Raw genomic sequence first — 22828 nt, 5'->3', positions numbered from 1 at the left:
CCTGTTTCTCCCCACTAACTGGCAGAAAACTTGCTCTGAGAAGGCCTGAAGAATGCCTGTACCTCCAGATTGCTGGTGTTCATCAGCAGCAACCTGGCAGGAGAAGGGAAGGAGGAGGAAGAGTAGCAAGGGCACAGAGCCTGTTATACGGCAGGTCCTACCTGCCTTGGTCCTTCACATCTCTTCTCCTTCCTCTGAGGAGGACAGAGGTTTGTGAAGTATCTAGACAGGCAGTTCAAGCCTAGGGATCCTTAACAGAGAGGGATAGGGAAGGGCAAAGAAAAAGAAGGGAGACAACTTCTTCCAGCAATTCCCACCTTTTTTGGAAGGGGAAGGGGACTGGAGAAAGAGAAAAGCCTCCACTGCTAAAGAAAATGAGGGAAAAAGTTAGTGATGGAAAATTTGGCATAGCAGGTGTACAAGGTGGACAAGGAAGCTTTCTTAACCAAGGTCCTTCCCTCCCACCCAAAAGAAAAATCAGCCTTCAACAGGAACAGAAAGATGAATAGTTCACAGCTGAGTTTCATGCCCAGTGAGTGTCCATCTCTGCCCTTCTCCTACCACCACTGCCACCCACTCCCAGGCCATTCCCCACAGTGTCAGTGCAGGGCGCTCCTCCCAACCATCTGTGGGCAGAACAATGGTCCCCGTAACACAGTAGAGACAATTCGGTGTGTGTGTGTGTGTGTCAGTGTGTGTGTCTGTGTGTGTAAGAGTTGTTGTAAACTTTAAGAAAAGGTTTTGTCAGTTTTATATTTGTCAGGAGTATTTTGTTGTTGGTTTATTTTTCACAGTCAAGTGGCTTTTTTTTTTCTGGTTGTTGGAGGGGGGGGTCTTGGTTTGTATTGTTTCCTTGTGAGGAAGAGTCACAGCTTCTGCTGAGCAGAGACTCCTTTCCAGTAATCCAGGATGTCATGCAGATCCTCGTCCTTGGCAAATTGAACTTTCTTCCGCAGGGCATGCCCAGCTGCCATGTAAACCTCCTCCCTGTGATGCTTCTTGTAAGGCCGGAATCGCTCCCAGATCTTGTGGGTGCTCTCTGAGGAGTACTCGGGGCTGGAAGAGTAGCCCGAGAAGTAGTGTCTGGGGGACAGCTGGGAGTACGTGGAGTCTCGCTTGGACCGGGACAGTGGCTTGAGGAATGACACCCGCTGGCTCAGGGTGTCAGCACTTTCCTCATAGTACAGGGCCGGGAAGGAGTGACGGTGCTCACTGCAATGGTAAGAAGGCTTGACCTCCAAGTGGTGGATGGCGCTTGGAGACACCAAGGGAAGACGATCCAAAGGGCTGTTTAGTGGGCTGCCCTTCTCAATGTATTTGGAGTCAGACTTGCTGAGTGGTGGGTGGTCAGGCACATCCAAGCTGAAGACCTTGGCGCTCTTGATGGAGCCACTAGAGGAGATGCTGCAGGTCTTTCTGGCCACCGCAGCATCAGCACTGAGCTGGCGCTGCAAAGGGTGGTGGGAGCTTTCCTTGTAGGGTGGGGAAAGAAAGCTGGGCCGCTCTAGCCCACTTGAGGAACCGGCTGGGATGGACTGGCACTCAAAGGCCATATCTGAGTCAACACCAGTCCCACCACCCAGGAAAGATGCTGTGTCCAGCTTGAGGGCATCAATACAGTTGTTGATGATCTGGTTGACCTTGTCTACCTCCTTGGCTATAGTAGAGATCTCAGCAGCTGAGCCTTGCCCATTGTCAAGCTCCCTCAGGTCCTCATCTCGCTGGGTTCTCTCCAGCCCATCCCCACCACCTGTCCGCACCTCAATGTAGTTACCTTTAGTGGTGACTTTAGGAGTCTCCATCCCAGCATCCATTGACTTTGACGGGGGCAACTTCTCCCCAATCATGGAAGGGATGGAGGACATCCGTGAGACAGGAATGACAGGTGGCTCACCCAGCTTCTGGGAAGGGTGAACCATGGTACTGGTATCAATATCTGATCCATAACGCATTTCTAGAATGGTCTTTTTGACATTGAGTGACTTCTGTTTCTCCTCCTGCATCCTCCGCTTCCGCAGGCAGTAGTACACCACCCCCAGGACAATGACCATCCCAAAAAGGCAACCCAGGGTGGTCATAATATAGTGTGTAGTGGTGGAAGTACTGGAAATAGGATCCTCCCTGCCTTTGCTCCGGGTTGCAAAGGTCAGGCAAGTATGGTTGTAACGCCTGTTGTTGCGGATAGAGGCCACACAGAATGTATAATCAGTGTGGGCCTTCAGCTTGTTGACAGTGACATATTCCTTCTTGCTCTTCAGTGTTGCTATGTCAGAAACGTAGCTGTTGTTGTATTGGACCAACACATACATCTTACTGTAGGGCATGGGGATGGTGACCATCAGGATGGCTGAAGTGATTGTGACATCATGTAGCTTGATGCTGGGACTGAAGGAGGAGTCAGTGGTGGAAGAGGCTGGAGGCTTGACTGAGAGGAAATCCCCAGGGCTGATGGCTGACCCCTCATCCAGATCTCGCTGGGAGTCAGGGGTGTAAGGAGTTGGGTTGACCCTGGAGAGAGAGGGGATGGTGCCTCCTCTGCACATGGACTGGAAGATGGTGATGGCATTGCGGTTGTGGTGAGGCCGAGGCACCAGAAGCGGATACCCAGCAAACTCCCGTGGAGTCTCACACTGGAGGCGGTCATAGTTCTTGGTGACGTTGTTGAAGAGAGCCAGCCAGTTAAGAAAGCCGTAGAGGCTACAGTCACAGTTGAAGGGGTTGCCAGCCAGCTCGCACACCATCAGGTTGCTCAAGCTGGTGAAAGTGTTGCCCTCCAGACGGCTGAGGCGGTTGGATGACAGATCAATGCTAATCAAGCTGGGGCACTCAGAGAAGGCAGTGGGGGTGACCAGCTCTATTAGGTTATGCTGCACAAAGAGGAACTGGAGGCGGGCCATGCCCCGCAACATGCCCTCTGTCAGGTTGGTGAGTTTGTTGTAGCCCAGCTGCAGGACCTGGAGGTTTGACTGACCCATGAAAGCCCCATCCTCAATGTAGGAGATCTCATTCTTGGTCAGGTTCAAATCAGTCAGGTTGCCGAAGCGGTTGAGGGAGGAGTACAGCACCACCTTGAGCTTGTTCTCGTTCAGACGCAAGTCGTGCACTGTGCTGTTGATGTGCTGGGGGATGGTCTCATACGGGGGCTGGTTCTGGCTGCAGATGGCCAGCCACACATACCCTTTGTCCCCCTCAATCAGCCAGCAGTCACCTCGCACAGTGCCAGGGGAAAACAAGCAGAGCAGGGCAGCTGCCCACAACCCCAGGCACAGCATGGTCTGCAGTGGTGCCCTCATCAGGATGGGGGAAAATAAAACCCCAACAAAAAACAACGCCAAATCTCAGGACAATGGCAAAAAGAAACTAGGGGGCAAGAACTGGGATTCAACAATGGAAGGGAATGAACACCGCAGTCCTATCAGATGTCATCACCATTATTTCTTCTTGCCCTCTGGGTCAAGCCAGGAGCATAGAGGAGGGGGAACACATGCAATATTCTTCCAGAACACTCAAAAGCTATGACCATGGATGTTTGGTCTGGAAGGGAACTACCTTGTGCTTCTTTTCTAAACAAAAATTCAGGCCGAGGATAATGAATCTTCTTTGATGCTCATGAGCGACTCACACACTTTTTCCCCTTTTCACCCACACCAAACCCACCCCAAAACAAACCCAAGTCCTCCCCCTCTAGTCTTCCCCCGCCCCTCCACAGTGTGATTTGGAAGAACAAGGCAGGGCTGCCTCCTGTGACGCTCACGCTCCCTTGATTTCTACTCCTTCTCTTCCTTCTTTCCTAGGTTCCCTCTGAGAAGCTTCAGAGCTTTGGATCAAACATGTCGAAAACAAAAATACAGAGAAGGAAAGAGCAAGTGTGCACGAGAGAGATCCATCTGTCACTGGAATCTGGAAAAGAAAACACAAAAGACATGAAGAGGCATCATTTGGAAGGGTCTTTGAAACAAGTGTATAGACAGCAATGTTTCATGAGAGGAGGGAGATGGGGAAGAGACACTTTAAGGGGGGTGCAAGCAAGAGAGGTGTGGTACTGCCTGCCGTGCTGATAAGCCTTTGAGGAGGGAACCCTCATGATGTAGAATGTCATATCAGGGATATGCAGAAGGGTATCTGGGCTCCCTTAAGTAGTGTGATCACAGCCAGGGACCCGAGGGAAGGCAGTGGTGTGGGAGTAGAAGAGGAAGGGAAAGGAGAGTGGGAAACATAAAGCTGTTATTGCGGGGGCTGAAAACCCCTAGTGTAAACAAAGGCAAGCCCCAAGCACAGCCAAAGCCATGAATTTTCAGCTGCCTGGAAGTGATGTACACAGAATGCATGAAGCAGGGAAAATGCAGACAAGCTTCTCCCCCCAACCCCCCCAAAAAAGCCAAACATTTTTTTCCTTTCCTTCCTTCCTTGATGCAAGAGGGATAAATAATTCAAACCACGTGTAACCACTTCTGCTCTAAAAATTGTTCCTGACTCTCGGTGCATGGACAAGGCTGTTGAGGTGAACCAGTCTGGCTTGCACACAGTGAGGGGGTGGGGAGCAGGCAGTGTGTCAAATACCAGCCTCCAGTCTCTCACCCAACAATGCCAGAACTCCTAATCTGAAGCACAACACCCATCTACCCCCCATCAAAGAGTGGTGCACAGTTTACAGCTTTGAGCTTTACTACCTCTCTTGGGGGCTATGAACACTGCCCCTTTGTACGAAAACACACCTTGCAGACAAAGTGACATTTGCCTGTTAAACCACAACAAATGTATTTCTGGGCTCTGGGCAAGCTCCTGGTTCTGACTGCGAAACACAGCCTGGAGCACCTTTCTCTCCAGCTACAGCTTCAACCCTTCTCCCACTGTGCTGAGACAGGAGCCTGGCAGGAGTGTCCTCAGGCAGCACAGAGGAAATAATTTCATACAGTAGATAAAACATGTGACCACTGTGCTATATCTTTTTTTTTTTCTTTTTTTTTTTTTTTTTTTTTTTTTTTTTTTAATTTTGAGGAGAAAGGAAACACTAAAAAAACAGAGAAAAGGATTATGGGTTAATGAAAAATAAAGATCCCCTCTTGCCCCTTTTATTTTGGGGGGAGGCTGCTCACTAAAGATATCACTGAAGCTTTTGCTGCAAAAGCTGAACCAATTTCTAGCACAGAGACACAAAGGGCAGAAATAAAATGAAGGAAGATAAATGAAGGAGGAGTGAACCCTTGAGGAACAAGGCTTACGTCTGTGGAGAAATCTGAGCTGATTTGGGTCTGTGGAATTACCAGGCCAGCTGGATTAAGGGATCAGAGATAGTGTCACAGAGAAACACTTAAATATTCAATAATCCAAAAAGTAAAGCCAAGACAGAGAAGGGAAGGGGGAGAAGAGCTACACCAATGGAAAAGACAGAGAAAAAGCCTCCATTCTCCACAGCTCATCATCTGAGACCATCAGACTCATGTCACTTATGATTGTCATATGATGGCCTTCAGCTGCTGCCTCAGCTTTACCTCAGCCAGCAATGAAGCAGAAGGCAGAGGTGTTTACAGTCTGTTGATTTGTTTCTCAGCCTTGTAATCCAATGAGAAATAATTTTCTGACACTGTTTCCCCTGATGCCTCAGCTAGGAGGCACATCTGGCTCTCCACAGGTTGGGACCCACAGGCCTCTGATATTCCTCAGCACCAGTCCCCTGCCTTGTTCCACCATTTCCAGAGTTGACTCCATGAAGAGACACAGCCAATTCCCCACACCATCTCTGTCCCTTCACCTTCCTCTCTAATGTTCCTTCACTTTGCCTGATTTCTTCCACTAAACAAAGGAATGGCAGATACTATCATGCTTTTTGCACTTTGGTGCCCAAAGTATGTCTACCCAGGCAGAGGCCAGGGGCACCCCCTGAGCAAGCAGTGGAAAGATTTAGAGATTAGAGATTTTAGCCACCATCCTTCTCTGACCATTATGTTCTGGCCTGCCTGCCTCACCTCACCAATTAGTCTGCACAATATCCAGCTCCATACAGGAACATCCCAGCCCACTTGCTTTGACCCCTTCTGGTAGGGCAGACTGCTCCAAAAGGTGTGCTGAAGTCACCATTCCCTGCTGTAGCTTGTTCATGGTGCACATGCACAGAAAGAAACTCTTGCCCAGGACCATGTTCCTCTGCAGCAACCCCAGCAATCCCTGAGAGCCAGCCCATCCCACTCAAGGAGCTGCACTCAGGCAAGACAAAGAGGGTTTGGAAGGGCAGATGTCCTAGTAGCCTGGAAAGAAAAGAGGTGGGTTAGGGATGGATGGAAACAGAGGTGGTGTTTATCGTTGCTATTTGTCAAAACCAAGAGGGACCATGCAGAAATCCCTGCCTACCTCCCACCTGGGCTGTGTAGCTTTGCCTCAGTCACAGGCCACAGGAAGGATCAAGCCACCCCTCAAGCCAAACTCACTGGTCCCCTTGTGTCCCCAAGGTAACCATGTATGAGAAATACACAGACCTTGACATTCTTCCCCCAATGGCTCCTGTCTCCCCACCATCATGCTGGTTTTAAAGGCGCTGAATCCAACCCAATCCATGGCCTACTGCACCCCTGCCCATGGCCCAGAACCCCATTTCTGCTCAGCCCAACACCATCAGACCCTGCTAGAGCAATGCTGTAGGAGTGCTGGTCTCCAGCTCTACCACAGCCATGTCCTGCCCTCTAGCGAGCAGCTGCTCCCTCACCCTCGCAATCCATAGTCAAAGGGAGGCCAGGAATGAGGGGCAGCACTATGCCTTCCTTTAACTGTCTACAGCCAAAAGAACATAAATCACACAGCACTGGAGTCCAGCAGCACAAGGAAGCAACACTCTGTCCTTTTTGCTGGACTGAAAGGTGCTGACAATGGAGTTGGCTGTTTCCCTCTCTTGCTTCTCAGGCACCAGGGCAAGAAGGCACAGGGCTGGAGTGTGGGCAGGGAAAGTAAGAATGAACAAATCCAGCACAGCAGAGAGCCAAGGAAGGGGGATGCAAGAGTTGTGGAGAACTTATGGGCAAGAGAAAGAGTTAGAACATGGGTTATGTTTTATAGGGAAGGTATAAGATAACCACCTCCACGTGCTGGGCTTATTTAGTTGTAGGTTTCCAACACTCTCCAGTGTCACCCAAGATGTACAGCAAGCCCTTGGCTCCTGGCCATCCTCACGTATGTGTGAACATGAAGGAACAGTAGTGACATGGCACCCGTGAAAGCTGTGCTCTCCTTGGCAGGCACAAAGCCAGCCTAGTGGCTCCCAGGTGATTTCCCTCTCCTTTACTCTCTCTTAATGGATGTCCCAATGTTATTGGCATTTATCTACAGCATGTTGGAGAAGAACAGAAGGCCACAGGGATGGTCCCATTGTTCACAGGAAAGAAAAGAGAAGGGGAAGTGAAACAGAGGGTGGAGAGTCCCACATCAGGAGGTAGGTGTCAATGGCCACAAACATCCCTTTGACTTGGAGCTCAAGGTAGTACAGGGGATGACACAGGATTGAGGTCACTAATGAGATGGCAGCATAAAATACACCCAGTGAAAGTATGGACAGGCAGGATAGGAGGCACAGAGGCAAACTGGGGCCTGAGGGAGTGGAAGGACCAAAACTGAGAGAGAATACAAGGCAACCAGAAAAGTCACATACAGCTGCAATTTTGGCCTGAAATTCTGACCTTGTCAGCCTTGTCTTCTTGGGGCCCCATGCACTGGAAAAACCACCTCTTAATTCTACCATTGCTTAAACGGTGCTAAGAGCCTCCCATTTGAAATGCATGCATTAAAAACTTGCCAAACACTCTTGACTCCTCTGGGGACACCCCGAAACCAGGCCAAAGCTCCTGCTGCTTTCTTAAGCTTCATGCTGCAGCTGAGCATCATCCCTCTTCCCAGCTCAGTGTGCTGCCTGCTCCTGGCAGGCCTCAGGGCACAAACACCATCTCCAAGGGACTCTCCTCCTCTTCTTGCCTTTAAGGTCCTTCCAGGATTCTCTAACTACTTTCTGAAAGAGGAGCCTTTCCCAGAGGTGCTTGGCACTCAAAATTCATGCTTTACTTGAAGGGACTCTCCCTGTCTGCTGGGTAGTTTCTGTAATTCACAGAGGTCTGAGCATCACTGTAGCCACCCTAAATCACCACCCAGAGATTGTTCTTGCTTTTGCATCTGGCTCTAGTGGAAGCACAGTGCCATGGGAGAAGCTTGCAGCACAGCTGTGGCACTTACAGGACAGTAGTCCCTTCCCTCTCAGCCCTGCATCTAGGGAATTATTGCAGGAGTTACCTTCAAGTCATGCAGCAAAGAACCTGTGACTGTGCCCACAGGTGCTCCAAAAGCTCTGACAGGTCTGGGACCAAGAGAAGAGATAGCAGGAAGCCTGATGGCCAGTGGTTTTGTGGCATGGAAGACATTTGTGCATGTACAAGAGAGAGAGAGAGAGAGAGAGAGAGAGAGAGAGAATGCCTTCTACTGTAGATTCTCTGATGTTCACCAAGCGTTGAGCTCCACAACACTCTTTCCTTTAATGGGCCTCAATGAAGGTTTCTTTCTCACATTCTCTCTTCTCTAATTTATACCCTATCTTCATGGAACACATTGTAGGAATTTTTAAAATTTGAAGCTTTTAAGAAAGTTATAAAAACTGAGTTTTCTCTCTGTTCCATCCCAATGTTCATTTGAAATCAGCTCCATAGTTTCAAAACTCCAGAGGTCAAAGGAGCTGTACAGCCACACTAGGAAGTCATGCGACAAAAGGTGTTCCCATGTCACTAACCAGACAAAGCCTTACAGGAGTTGAACTGAATTTCATGAGTCCTGCTGAAGGGTGTCCACTCAGCCTCAGAGGCTCTGTGAATTTGGCAGTGTTGCTGCAAGAAAAGTCTCATGCTTCAGCTCTGGGCAGGTTCATTTCACTCTAAACAAATTCAAAATGCCTGCGGGTAGAAAACTCATTCCTCTGAAAGCTGGGCTGGCCCCGCCATAAGTGGGGAGGAAGATTGCAGTTCCCTAACTCCAGCTGTCCCTGACATCTGGAAGCCCAAACCACTAGGATCCCAGCAGGACACTGGGAACCAAACAAGATCCCAGCTGTCACAAGACACTACTGCAAGGATACTCACGAAGCTCAAATTCCAGGCAGCAAGGATGGGACCCTGCAGAGAGGAAGGGAAAAGGGATAAAATACAGGCTGCACTACTGCCCCACGGATATGCTGCTCTGCACTCTTGCCCTTTGGCCAGTTTGGGGCACGGGAAGGAAGAATTTAGAAAGAAAAATTCAGAAGGAAGAATTCATACACCCGGTCTCAAACTGCATTTGACTCCAAATCTTTGCTGCGACAAACAGCTTAAAGACTAACCATGAAAAAAACCCCAACACGTTGCTGGATATAAAACCCCTGCTCTCCCATCGCGTCTCCCCAACAGCGATTAGATGCCTAATTTGTTAGGCAGCAAGAGAGAGAGAATGGGAAGGCTCAAGGGAGAAAAATGAAGCAGCTCAGAAGCATGAAAGAGAGAGCTTTAGAAGTATAAATCTTATTTTAGAGTGATAAATACTGGCAGAAAGGTCTTTCATATGCCTGTGGTTCCCTGGCAGGCCAGAAAGCCACTTTTGTTTTCCAAAGTGAAATGGTTACCTTTTATATTAATATGATTATTGAAGATTAAGGCGGATTTGCATCAAGCCAGCTCCACCCAGACAGCCTGCAGCAGCAATCCACAGAAGCGTGTACATGGGGGTAGGCTTGGGAAATAGCCTGCTCCAGGTAGAAGAGCATGTCAAGAGATTAGAGGTGCCACAAAAAATATTATCAACAATAAGGCTGCCTTCCGTGCTCTCCCTCCAGAGCGGGGAGGAGGGCCTGGGAAACATACTCCCCTTGTCATCCCATGAGCCCAGACATGAGGCAGTAGAGAGAAATAGAAATAATTAGAAACAATTCCTGCTGGCCATGGGGAGGGAGCATGGGGCCTGTGTGACTCTCTGTAGCCTCCTGCCACAGGGAGTGTGATAGCAAGGCTGGCTCTGCCTGGCGCACTGGAATGGCTGTGAGTCACTGTAGGGAAAGACGCGGCACTGTCGGCTCCAGGAGCGCGAGGCGGAGGGGGTGTGTGTGCGGAGGAGTCGCTGCAGGTGATGGGGTGGATGTGTGGGCTGCGGGTGCATGTGGTTTAGTCACTCTGTGAAGCAGAGAACCAGTGCTGGCTCCTGGGTAGGGAGGAATTGCCATGGAGAACCAGGCAAAGGCTGTTTGTGAGTTTATGTGTGCTTGCATGAAGCAGGCACCTCGGAGAAAGGGGTGGGAGTGTTTGCCTGTGTGAGAGGCGCTGCAGGGGACGGGGTGGGAGTGCAGGCTGCATGGCGGCGTGCAGGGATCATGGGAGACAACCAGTGTGTGTTTGGGAGAAGGGCTGCAGGGAAAGGGGTGGGAACACTCCTTCTGTGTGTCCCCTGACGCGAATCACTGTAGGGAGCAGGGTGTGAGGGCAGGCTCTGTGCATGTGCATGAGCACGTGTGAAGGAGCTGCTCTAGGGAGCAAGGAGTGACCTCTGCTGTCTGTGAGCCACCGAGGGGTAAAGGGACAGGAATGGCAGCGCTGTATGAGCGTGTGTGTGAGCTGCTGCAGGTAACAGGCCAGGAGTGGGGGCTCTGGTGCTGTCCTGTGCTGGCCTTGGTGCCCTATTTCCTTCAACAAGTCCTGGCTCTCAGCAGTCTGACTATGAACAGCAGGAAGCTATTTGAAGGATGCCCTCACTCAAACCAAGCATACCGCCAGTATTTCTGGATGCTAATAAAATCCCCAGCAATCCAGCAGTGCCAGTTTAGAGGGCCCCCAAACATGCTACCCTGCAGGTGGGATAGGAAAAGGGTATGGTCCTTGAATTACAGCTCACTACTGTCGCTTACAGGGAGGCCTCAGAGCCTAAGGAATCACATATGTCCTGGAGTGACAATCACTTCCTGACATTTGCCCTGTGTAAGACACCTCCAGGCCTGCAAACTCCTGCAGGGCACAGGCATTGGCATTCAAGCATCCTTCAACATTCTCTCGCCTTCCAGCCAACCTTGTCCTGGGTGACCACCTGGGAGAGATTTCCTCACTGGCAGTAAGACCCTCAGCCCCTCAAAGCTTTTCCTCTGGTCAATGCATGCCTAGATTCAGCAAGAGGAGTAGCCTCACACTGGACAGGGCATTATGTTTCCACACGGATGCTTCCACTTTCCTTCCATCCTCCACCTGCAGGCAGTGGCACAGCTCAGCCCTGCTGGGGAGGGACCCTCCTCCCGGCCGGCTCGCCCACCTAGATTTCAAGCTAGCATCTGACATGCATTTTGACACAGCCGTGCCTCCCCTCTCTTTTCCCCACTACCTTGCCTTGTTTAGAGCCTGGTTTTTTCTTCCATTGCCAAAACACAATGACTGTTATAATTAACAGATTATCTCAGTGCGACAGCTGCAGTCCTTTGAAAATTAGGTTGAATAACAGGATCCTGCCGTATGGTAATTTCTTTTCATCTCTCAAATATTTTCTCTCTCTCACTCTCGTTTCTACCTCATTTCTATTTTTCTTTCTTTCTTTTCTCTCTCCCCCCTCCTACATTCCACCAGCTCCCTGACTGCACGAGCAGTATCTTTGGGGTGAGACAGGCTGAAGGGCTCTCTCTGCCTTCATCAGCTGTTTTCATTCCCCTTCTTTTACTACCACACCTCACAGAGGCAGTGCTTGCAAGTAGGTTCATAAACACGTCAGGAAAATCCGTGCCCACCAGAGGCAATGGTCAGGGGCCCCACTGGTTCAGAAAAGCAGCCCAGGGAATTTCATGGGGAGGGGAGAGACTGGGATGCAGTAGCCCGAACCACTGCATGCAACTTTGCCACAGGGAGCTGAGTGCAACATTGCAGCTGAGTGGTTTGCACAGTTAGCCAGGGTGCTCTACCCACCCACTACCCCTCCGCCTTCTTGCTGACTCAGTATCTGCCCCTGACTCACCACTTGCTCACTGAATGGGGACTGGCAGTACTTACACGGCATCCTTCTCTCTCGCTCAGGCAGTAGCTCTGCCACTTACCACCCCCTTTCCCATTATCCACCTACATCTGTCTCTCTACCAACTCAATCAACCCAAGACAGCCAGAAAAGCAGCTTGCTGGGGATTCTGGGTTTCAAAACCAAAATAAGAACCGCTCCCAGCTGGACCCAAATTAGAGGCTCTGGAAATCTCCTCCTCCAGGACTAGAGATCCCCTGGCCCTAGCTGTAAACAGGACTGATCCATTCACAGAAGTGGCTGGACTCCTCGGTCTCTGCTTGGGCAGATGCCCCAGCACACAGCATTTCAGGCTGTGAGGATGACCAGCCAGACACGTGGGATGGGTCTGTTGGAATGGTGTCCGGGATTTGGCAACTGAAAGGTTTCAAGTTCATTATGTTCTGGACTCAAGAAGTCTGCAACTTTGTTGTTGACTGCACCGGGAGCATTAGTTAATTATTGTCAATGCCTGGCTTGAACTCACGCAAAATGCCTTGGTCCTGCACTGCTTATTTCAGCCATGCCTATAATCTATACAATATCATCTGTTACACTTAAACACTGCTTTTTCCTTTTGAAAAACAGGGAGGGATTCCTCCATATCACATGTCCATCACAGCCTAACATTCCTCTGCAGAAACCAGTTCCAGCTGGGTCCTGGGCCCCCTCCTGCCTCCTCAGCACAGCCGTTTCCTCTCCTCCCATGGAGTTCCACCTCATTTAATTCCTTAATCCCAACTCAGTAGAACAGAAACTCTTTGTCACTATTATTCTGCCAAAAGCCAAGTAGTTTTATAACAAATACTCATCCATTCCATTGTATTTCAGCAGTCTCCAGCAATGCTTCTCATCGTCCATGATCTCTCTTTTTTCATCCTTTGCCATCCTCAACCCCGCATTTTCTCTCTGCTTTCACTCCAGGCCCTGTGATAGCTCATGGCATTTATAGCACATCTCCTCATTCATTCACTGTCACTTACCCAAATGTTACCTTCATTTATTAATTCTTCTTTTTTCTAGTAGCATCCCTCTTCTGAGTGCTTTGTACAGTCCTACTTACATATCCAATAATAGTATTTTCCCAATGAGTGAGTCATATACCCCTTTGCTGACATTTAGAATTCTCCTTGTTCTTTGAAACACGTTTATTCATTCCCCATCTCTACAATTATATATGTCTACTCATGGCGTTGCATTTCCTACAGCAGCTGTGCAGCGAACAGATGATTCGTGCAAATAGCCCAGCAAAATACTTTTTCCTCCTGGTACCTTGACATCCTCCATTTTAATTATGTAGGCCAAAGCTAATTCAGGCTATGATGCAATCAAAAATGGGGGACAGCTCAATTTAAAAAACACCCCACCCTTTCCTTTGTTCTTGCTCAGTCCAGTTTTCCATCTTATTTCCCCACCTGTTCTCTGCTCTGCCTCTTTCAGTGCTGTCGGTAGCAGAGTACATGGAGGCTGCAATTTTTATTGGGCCTCTGATTTCATAGGTGCTGAAAATATTTTCAGTGAGAAACAAACTTTGTTTCAGACTGTTTCTGGGCTGAAAGGACCAAAAAAACAAAGGATCATTACCCAGCTAATACAGGCATGTAAATGTCTTACCCACTAACCCGCGTAATAGGTACTTCATGGCCAGGGAATGATGCTTATCCCACTAAATCTCTCTCCAGGTAGCCCTAGAAAGCAATTAATCTGGCAGCCCCTCCTTGTTCCTCACTGTGGCCCTATTCCTTCCCCCACAGTTCTTTGCTTCTCTTTGAGTCCTTAGTCACCCTTGCATATTTCATATTTTATTTATTCCTTGCTACTCCTCTTAATCTGCATAGGCCAAACCCTAAGCTCCAGAGTCACCCTGAGTCATTTCCTACCCAGGAAAAGCAATGTTTTATATCAGTGGGAAAGCCTGTGATGTCAATCTGGACAGAGACTGATTCTGCACGGGGACTCCCGCATGATTATTTCTTGTTCTCACTCATTCAGGTCTCCATTTAGCAACATGCTTAAGCATGCACCCAACTGTAAAGCCATGCAAGTCCCATTCAGCTTCTCAATTGCTTTCTTCTGCAACATCTGTGTTGATGGTTCCCACATCTTCCAAACACAACAGATTATCCCTCTGTGCTTCCTCTTCCTAACCTCTCTGTTACCCACTCACCAGCATCCTTCCTCTTGCTGTGAGAAATTCAGTTTTTTCCATTTTTTTTTTTCCTTTGCTTGTTTGGATTTTCTTATTTTCACTGCTGCCAGGGGAGTCCAGCTTGTAATTTCACCTCCCTGTTCCTGAGATTGCTATGTTGAATAAAACACTGACTTCCCCCTCTTCTCTCCAGCATTCTGAAATGCTGAATTGGGCCACTAAGGAGAAAAGCTATTAGCCAGGACTGCTGTCTCTGATACTGAAACAGAGCTGGCAGCAATATTTACAGGCGACTTTGAAAGCTCCAAGGATGGCTTGTGGCCAAAGCTGATGATATCCACCCCCTCTTTTTTTTAATGATGTCTTCCTATGACTCAGTCTGGTCCATAAGTCAAAATAAGATTTTTTTTTTTACCCATCTTCCCTTTAAGCAATGAGAACAAGAGCCTAAGAACAGAACGCTGTAGCATCACGGACAGGACAAGTTACGTCACGAGTAATGCAACTTGGGGTGTCCTTGGTAGCTTAAAAAGAAGCAGAACAAAAGGCGTACGTCCTCTTTCCGGAGAAATGAGTTTTGGCAGAGCTAAACTGGCAATTGCTTGAGTTTTCTAAACTTAGTTTTATCTGTAAGCAAAGCAAGAAACACGCGGGAAGCAGAGACACGGTGACCTCGGGGGCTCATGACTTCCCAGGCTCAGCAAGGAGCTGCGGTGCCCTTTATTATCCACCACTGTGCGGAGGCAGAGCCTCGAATAAAGGGACGGTGTCGGGGGAGCTGTGACAGCTCTTTCAGAGTGGGGCTGCGGTGTACCCAGCCAGCCTGCCCACACAGCCGTACCTCTGCCACCAGCCACGCAGGCTGCGGCGACAAACAGCCACTCAAACGCCTGATAAACGAGCAGTTCGGCCCCAGACCACTTAATTTGCTCCTTGCCTTCTTTGTCTGCCAGTGGCAGGGAAAAAATGCATGTTTGGAAATTGGTAGTGTTGTGTATAGCATTACCAGGCTGGAGTTATACTGACTGCTAGACTGCTACAGGGGAAAAAAAACAAAACAAAACAAAACAAAAAAAAACCACAAAAATGACCAAACAAACAAACAACAACAAAACTCCCACAAAACCAAAAAAAATCACCCCACCACCACCACCCTAAAAAAAACCACACCCCCCCCAAAAAAACCAACCAAACAAAAAACCCCAACAAAAAAAACCCAAACAAATCCAACAAAAAAAACAGGAAAAATTAAAAAAAAAAATCCAGAAGAGGATAGCAGGCTGAGAGCTGCGAAGAAGGGTGGGGTGTGAGTGGGGGAGAGCCAGGCAAGGAAATAGGGAGAGAAATGATACAGTACTGTATCCAAGAGTAGATACTATGATGATGGGGACATTAAGAATATGATAGATAGGCAGGGAAGGAAGGCAAGCAGACAGAGGAAGGTACAGAGAAAGAGACAGTGACGAGGGAGGGAGAAGGAAGAGAGGCAGAATTAATTTAGGAGGAATATATTGAAAACATAATCTTCTCAACAGAGTTAAAAAAGAGAGTGAGAGAGAGAATTAAACAAACAGCGACAGGAAACTGAGAAAGAATAACTTTTTTTTTATGAGCTTGTTAACATTTGTGAAGTTAAGTAACCCTAAATTTATGCCATTAATTTGCATGTATTACATTTTTTTTCTGTGCTGCCAGTTTATAGTCTCTGTGAAACCTTTAAAAAGTGGGGTTTTTTCTCCTTTTCCCTTTGCCTGTGTTAATTAAGGCTTGTGATATATGTATATTTTTACACTGCTGCTGTGTTCTAGCATTTAATCATGAAATGGCCCTTTTTGCCTTTTCTTAGGGCTGCTCCTGCCTCATCCTTTCACCTGCACAGAAACCTGAGGAGGCTTGCGGGTCCACCCACCTGCACCGATCTGCAAGCATGCCTAGAGCCAGACTGAGATCCCATGATCCCAGGCTGGGATTCTCCCTGTCAAACAAGGCAGCTTTCACAACAGAGAGAGGATCTTCAGCTGCTGAAGGGTTAACAGTCCCGATGCACTAGGGCATTCACATTGCCATACTGAAGCACACGGTATTTACACATTAGCAATCACTGGGGAGCCATAAATCGGATTCTCAGGGGAAATCCAGCCAAAGAACAGAGTGAGATTCCTAATGAAGGAAGTCACAGCCAAAGCTGGGGGAGGCACAAGTGACAGATACCCTCTAATCAGCTGCTGCAATGAAAGGGGATGCAGGTCATCCTCCAGGGCTACAATTATCCAACCTAGGATGCACATAGAAAGAGCTGCTGTAGAAAATGCAAGTCCAGTTTCTCCCCTGCTTCCAGGGGACTGCACCACGCCGGTTCTCAGGAGCAGTGTCCCTCTCTCCTCCCAAGGACTCTTCTTTCTGGGCAGACAGATCTCTCTCCTAAGCACATTGCTGACTTTGGAAGTGCCCAAGGCCAACACAAAGCGTAGCTGGTGGAGCCCTTTTGGCAGCTGTCCCAGCGAGCATATTTCTGAGCTCAGCTGGACAGGAGTCCTGGTCCTAAATGTGCTTTGATTGCTCTGCTCCTCTCCAAAGGCTGTTTCTCCCAGCTGTAAGCAGAGTTTGCTGAAGCAAGAAGCAGGTTGCTAAGTCTGGTTTGGATGCTGTTTGGTCCTTAGTGGAGCTGATGGGACTCATCTTGTTAAAAGCCAGCTGAGCTGAGACCACGAACATTGAACATTGATTCAGACCTAATCACCCTCCACGGGAGACACAGCAACTGGAGGAGGGAATAAGGGGGATTGCTGGTCACAGCAGAGGTGGTGTTCCCTCATCCCCTGTGGAGGAAGCTTGTGATCTCCTTGGGGTCTGACAGGCATATGAGAGGTCTCTGGAGCATCTCTGCTGAACTGGAGCTGGGAAAGAAAGGTAGGGGAGACAGACCAGGCTTTCCACACTGTCATTTATTTTGCCATATGGGGGTGTTGAGCACCAGAGAGGATATTCTGATTTACTCCCTGGCTTACCGTTGCTGTGGCAACGGGAGAAATACAGGCCAAACCAGGCTGCATCTGCAATGTGGTGGTAATAGGGAGTTTGGATTCCCATGTGCGTGTGTGTTTGTTTGTTTGTTTGTTTGGCTGTTACAGGAGCCACACGGTGAAAAAGCACCATTGCGATGAAAAGGGAATGAGGTCAGAATTGTACCCAGACAAATACTCCCTCCTCTCATGCAACAGCCAAACAGCCATGCATGCAGTTCTGCCAACAGCACACAGCCCAAGGATCACCAGCAGACACATGTGGCCTTTTTTCCCACCACAAGTACACCCCTGGAGCTGAGGGTCCTCAGCTGCTCTCCCACTCTTAAAAGAAGCTGGAGTTCTTATTTCATAGGTACAAAGCCCCAGTGCACCAGATACTTTGTAGTTGGGCTCTGAAATGCAGCTGAGAGTCCAGGACCCCCCTAGTGCCAGCAAGAGAATCTCCTCTGCTGTGAGACCCACACATCCCAGTCAGCTGTGACTCTAAGGGATCACAATGCCCCCACTGGTTACTGACAAATACTCCTCCCTGCAAATACTCCTCCAGCACATCGTAGTGACAAGTCTCTACCACCCCCCACACACACTCCCCAAGCTGATCAACAAAACAAACTCAGCCCTTTCTCCACAGTCATATCCCCATTTGGGAGAGATGGCCTTCCTTGCCAACGTCAGAGTGAGCCCTCAGGTCACATAATCGGCCTGCTGCAGACACCAGCCTCCAGCTGTGCACGCTCATGAGTCTGCCAGCACAATTCCCACCCCAGAAGGCAAGTTGTGGAGCTCAGTTAAGTACAGCCTCTTTCCTGCCCTCTCCACCAGCCTGCTGGAACCTGAGTATCCTCAGCCTAAAGACTGGCCCTCTGGAGAAAGGCTCCATGTCCAAAATACTGGCCCCAAAGACCAACTTTAGGTTAAGCGGAAGGAAGGCTGTTTTTCAACTGCCCCTCACAAACCCAAAGCTTCTCCCTGCAGCACTGGAAGCACAGAACAGCCTTGTAGCGAGACAAAGTTGCTGTTCAGCCCTACCATGATCTGTTCTTCCTCATCCCACAGTCCATAACAGGATGAACATGGCATAGCTGCAGGGAAGAATGGCCACATAACAGGACAAAGACATGGTTTGCTCAGGCACAGAGACTTTGGAGTTCCTGGAAATCAGATTCCTAATCAGCTTTGAGGGTCCTCTGTTGCAACTTTTGCAAAGGAGAGGAAAAGTCCATGGCAGAGATAGACTGAATTTCCTCAGTCTGGCAGAGCAAGAGCCTGTGAGGCAGGATTTCTCTAAGAGGACAGCACACTTGGGGTGAGACTCCAGCGCAGACAAGGGGTGTCACTGAAAGGCTGGTGATGCCAGTAACCTGTTGGCTGCTGCTAATAGTGACACTGAGATAAAGAATGGGGAGGAGAGGGGAAACAAAGGCACTAAGGTTGAGCTGGAAAAGATGAGGGGATGCAGATGAGAGGCTCTCCAGGTATGAAAAGCTTCTATATTGTGCAGAAAGGAGATGTCCAGCTCAATCCCAGCGAGGACAGCCACAGGAAATGTTTGGTGGCTGCTGGTGTGCTGCAGGAATGCTGTGAGTTTGCAGAAGCCTATCCACCCAGGATGTGCAGGAGAGGTGAGACAGGATACAGATTCACCCCCCTTGACTCCTGGCTGCCTTTTCTCTCATTATTCCTGAGACTCCATCTGGCCTCACTATTTTTACACACATACATATTAAAAAAAAAAAAAAAAAAAAAAAAAAAAAAAAAAAAAAAAAAAAAAAGATAGAATAAACACTTAATTTCTAACCTAATCAGCCCTTCTCTCACTAATTAGCACCCTCTGAGCACATCCACAGGCTGTGAGAGACACTCTGGGGCTGATAATGACCCCCAACCTGCAATTGCATATGCTGAAGGGTCAGCAGAGCCAAGAGCAAGCCGTGGGGAGGCAGGGAACAGAGCGACCTCTGTCATTGGGTTTTTTTCTCTGAAATGTGGGAAGATGGAAAGGGGACATGTCTTTTTCGGCAGGGTCCCTTGTGCATCCACGTGTGTGTGTTTTTCTGTGAATGTGTGTGTGCACACATGTGTCGAGGAGGGGGGAAGCTGGAGAGGTTTGGAGGGAGGGGACTGGAACAAAATTCTGGCACTGAGCCCAAACCTGAAACACATGCCAATTTATGCCTCTTGCTGGTGGTAATGAAGGGCTCCGTTCAGGACACACGGGACACTAATTAAGGGGCTTCAAAGGCGGCTTTCTGCAGAGTGCTCTCTAAAGGGGGGCTGAGGGGAGGAAGGAGCACAAGAGGGGGGTGTTCTCCACTCAATGGAAGACTTCTGGCTCCTAGTGCTGCTGGGGAAGGCACTTTTTCTTTCTCGCTGTCTCCCATAGCAACTCCTACCCGTGAGAGCTGAGAAGGTGCAAGCATCTGGCAGCTCCGGGCCAGCCCTCAGCAGCCAGCAGGCAAGGCAGGCTCCAGTAGGCAAAGGTGGAAAAGCAGCATGGTAGAGAGGAAGAAAAGAAGAAAAAGGTGGAACTGGGGGGGTAAGTCAGTGTAATTACAAAGGTAGCACCTATAGCAACAGGAGTTACCGTTAGTCTCCAGGGATTTGGAGGGACAGAGCTCTGGATCACTCCAGATCAAAACTCCATAGCTAAGGCTTGTCAGCTTCATCCCATGGGATTATTTCATAGGAAAGTGTGGGTGGGGAAGACTTTGAGAATAGGACAATGGGCAGAGCTGGGAACATGCCTCCATCACGTCAGTTTGGGAACAAGGGCTTAGCTGGGCACCAGAGACAAAAAAAAAACTGCACAGGCACCCAAAGAGCTCTAGCCCACTTCCAGGAGCTTCGCAGACTTTGGCCCTAGAACCTCTAAGCATTGCAGATTCACTTGTAGCTCAGTGTTCCCGTGTCACAGGAAAGGAGCCAGGCCATGGAATGGGTGACGTGACTCAGCCATGGTCACGAAAGGAGGTCTCAGTTCAACTCTCCTGCTTCCTACCTGTTACCTTACCCTCACACCTGCCTGCCCTCCCTCCAACAGAGTAAACATGAAACAGCAGCTCTGGTGAGAAACAGGACTGTGCTGAGATTGATGAAACGGGGACAGAGTGTGGGAGGAAAGAGAAGAATAAATTGGCAGGGGGAGCAACAGAGTGTTAGTGAGAGACACGAAGAAAGGATGAGTGAGAAAGGTAGTGAGGAACAGAAAAGAGAGAACAGAGGGTTATCATGGATTATAGTCAGTGGGCCATGCACCACACAGAGAAAGTGAGGGAAAGAAAAGAGAGGTGATATGAGCACATGAGAAGGAGAAGTGAGAAGAGGCTCACAAAGAACAAGAGAAGCAGACGGCTTGAGAGATGAGCAGTGTTTTACTGATCCTGCACGACAGCATGTTGTCTGCCATCACTCACTACCCCACAAGCTGCCAGAATGCCCCACAGCTTCCCTTGGTTTTTGACAGAGCCCTCTTCTCTATGCCAGGCAGTCTCAGCACCACACATGGGTCATCTGGACACAGCTCTTTGGGAGTCAGAACCAGTCCAGCCATGGTGAACCACAAGTACACATTATTTAACCAAGGTGAAGCAGAAGATCTTCAGTACCACTCTAATGCTTCTCCACAATTGTATAGTTTTAACTAAACTAAAGCTAGTTTTTCTAACCTTTCTGGCCTCTCCTGTTCACTGTCCTCCTATGCACCAGCCCACATTTAACTGCTTATTCCGGATGACCTGCTCCATGTCTCCCATGTTCAGTGTCACCCAGCCAAAAGCACGGCCACCTACAGCCCAGAGCAGTTCATCCGGGCTGTGCCTGCCACTGGAGACAAGGAGGGAGGAGGCTTACCCTGGAAGAAGCACCTGGGGTGAAACTGGCTGAGGTGTGGCTGAGGCCAGTGACTGCCCAGAGCAAGGACAGTGCAGTTCTTAACAGCAGCTCTTGGGCAACAGGCTCCACATGCACATCTAGAAATTCAGTTTTTTCTTACTACTGCCCAGCAGTAGTAAGAAAATGGTGAATCTTGCTGCCCAGCCTGAGCAGTTTCTGAGAAGAGGCGGTCAGGTTCCTAGGAAGGCAGAATTAAAAGGGGGTTGGATGCAGAAACACATTATGGTGCTAGAATCAGCCCTACAACAGATCTTGCAACTGCCTGGGCTGATTGCATCTGGGGTCTGCTAGGATCTGCAGAGAAAATAGATCAGCCTCAAGGAGGTACAGGCACAGTCTCGGATGCAGTTGCGAGACACAGCCTTGGAAGGGCTTAGCTCCATCACTGACACTTCCCTCATCCAAGCATAACAACCAGGCCAGACAAGTTCAGGGCACTCATGGGCCTGCCCCCACCCATCTCACAGACCACCAAACACTTCCCATCAGCTGCCAACAGCTGCTGAGTCTTTACAAGGAAACCCACAAAAGACCAAAATAGAATGGGAGGACAGAGCTGATCATCAGCCTCTTCTGACCATAGGGGAAAAACAGCAAAGATATTCAGGTTCACAGAAAGACACCAGCCTCAATTTCCATGGAGAGAGGAAGCAGGAACACTCTCCAGCTGCCCCCTTCATCTCCCAGTTCTTCCTTCTCCCCCTGCACCTCACCTTTCTGCCCTGTACAATCCAAAGTGGACACCATGCCAAAGACAGATAAACAGGCAACTAGTGAATCACTCTTATTAAGTTTGAACTTATTATAAAAAAAGAAAAAAATAAAAGAATAAAAATTTAAAACATGAAAAGAGGGAGAGAAAATCAAAGCTGGGATTACAGGCTTAGCAAGCATGAGTGCATATTCAGCCTACACTGTTCCCTTTGTGCCTCTGTCACACCAGTAGACTGCTAAGAGAGTTATACCATTACTAACATGACAGCATTGTCCTATACAGCCTGGATTAGAAATCCCAGTGGCTGTGTGGAGGGGAAAAGTCCCTTGGCAGTGGCAGGCACTTGGCCTCACGATGCCTTCCACTCGCAGCATGCTGGCCAGGCAGCGAGAAGTATCCAATTATCAGACAGGCTCTGCCTTTTCCTAGACCAGCTTTCTTTCATTGTCTGACTGCTTTCTCCCTGGCCAGTGATGCCTGAGAAGTCTGTCACGCAAGAGAAACTCAAGATGGTCCAGGCAATTCCTGAATCAGGCAGACTTCTCACAGCTGAACCCCTGCTCTTCCTCACAAATACGGTCTTCTCCAAGTATGGATAGGATTCAGTCTTGAAGGTGGTGAATATCTCATTCACCAACAGAGGACCTCCAACAACTGCCTGGAAAACTGGATCTCCTTGTTCTCTGCTGGGCAGGAACACCAGTCAGTTGTGATTCCTTCACATTTCTCTGGCCTAAAAATCATCCTACTGCACCAAGACTGATTGCCCTCATTACTTGCACTTCTTAAGCAGGACCACACCAGTTTTTAAACACATCAAAGACATGTATGTTGCTCTGATGCATTTTTCAAAAGCTTCCTTTTCCAAGTAATCCCCATAAAAACATCACCCAGAACACCACAGCAATCAGATAATCACCCACACCCTCATCCACTGTTTGTACCCTTTGTGATGTCCTCGGGGTCTGTGTTTCCTCACTGGGACAGTGGTGTTATAGGGTGTGGGTGAACTGGCACGGATTGACAAGAACA

The 22828-nt window shown here is 48.9% G+C and overlaps 1 protein-coding gene across 1 annotated transcript; it reads right to left on the bottom strand.

The window, feature by feature from the left end:
• Positions 1-774: 774 nt before the first annotated feature.
• On the bottom strand, positions 775-3625 carry ELFN2 (extracellular leucine rich repeat and fibronectin type III domain containing 2). The gene has a single exon (XM_041416776.1). The coding sequence runs from the start codon at positions 3291-3293 to the stop codon at positions 867-869; it is 2427 nt and encodes an 808-aa protein (XP_041272710.1). The 5' UTR covers positions 3294-3625; the 3' UTR covers positions 775-866.
• Positions 3626-22828: the final 19203 nt, after the last annotated feature.

This window comes from Onychostruthus taczanowskii, unplaced genomic scaffold, assembly GCF_017590055.1.
Source record: "Onychostruthus taczanowskii isolate IOZ18803 unplaced genomic scaffold, ASM1759005v1 scaffold53, whole genome shotgun sequence".
In the NCBI taxonomy this organism is placed as follows: Eukaryota; Metazoa; Chordata; class Aves; order Passeriformes; family Passeridae; genus Onychostruthus; species Onychostruthus taczanowskii.
The sequence above is the reverse complement of the archived record's forward strand: the minus strand, read 5'-3'. Positions and strand labels throughout refer to the sequence as shown.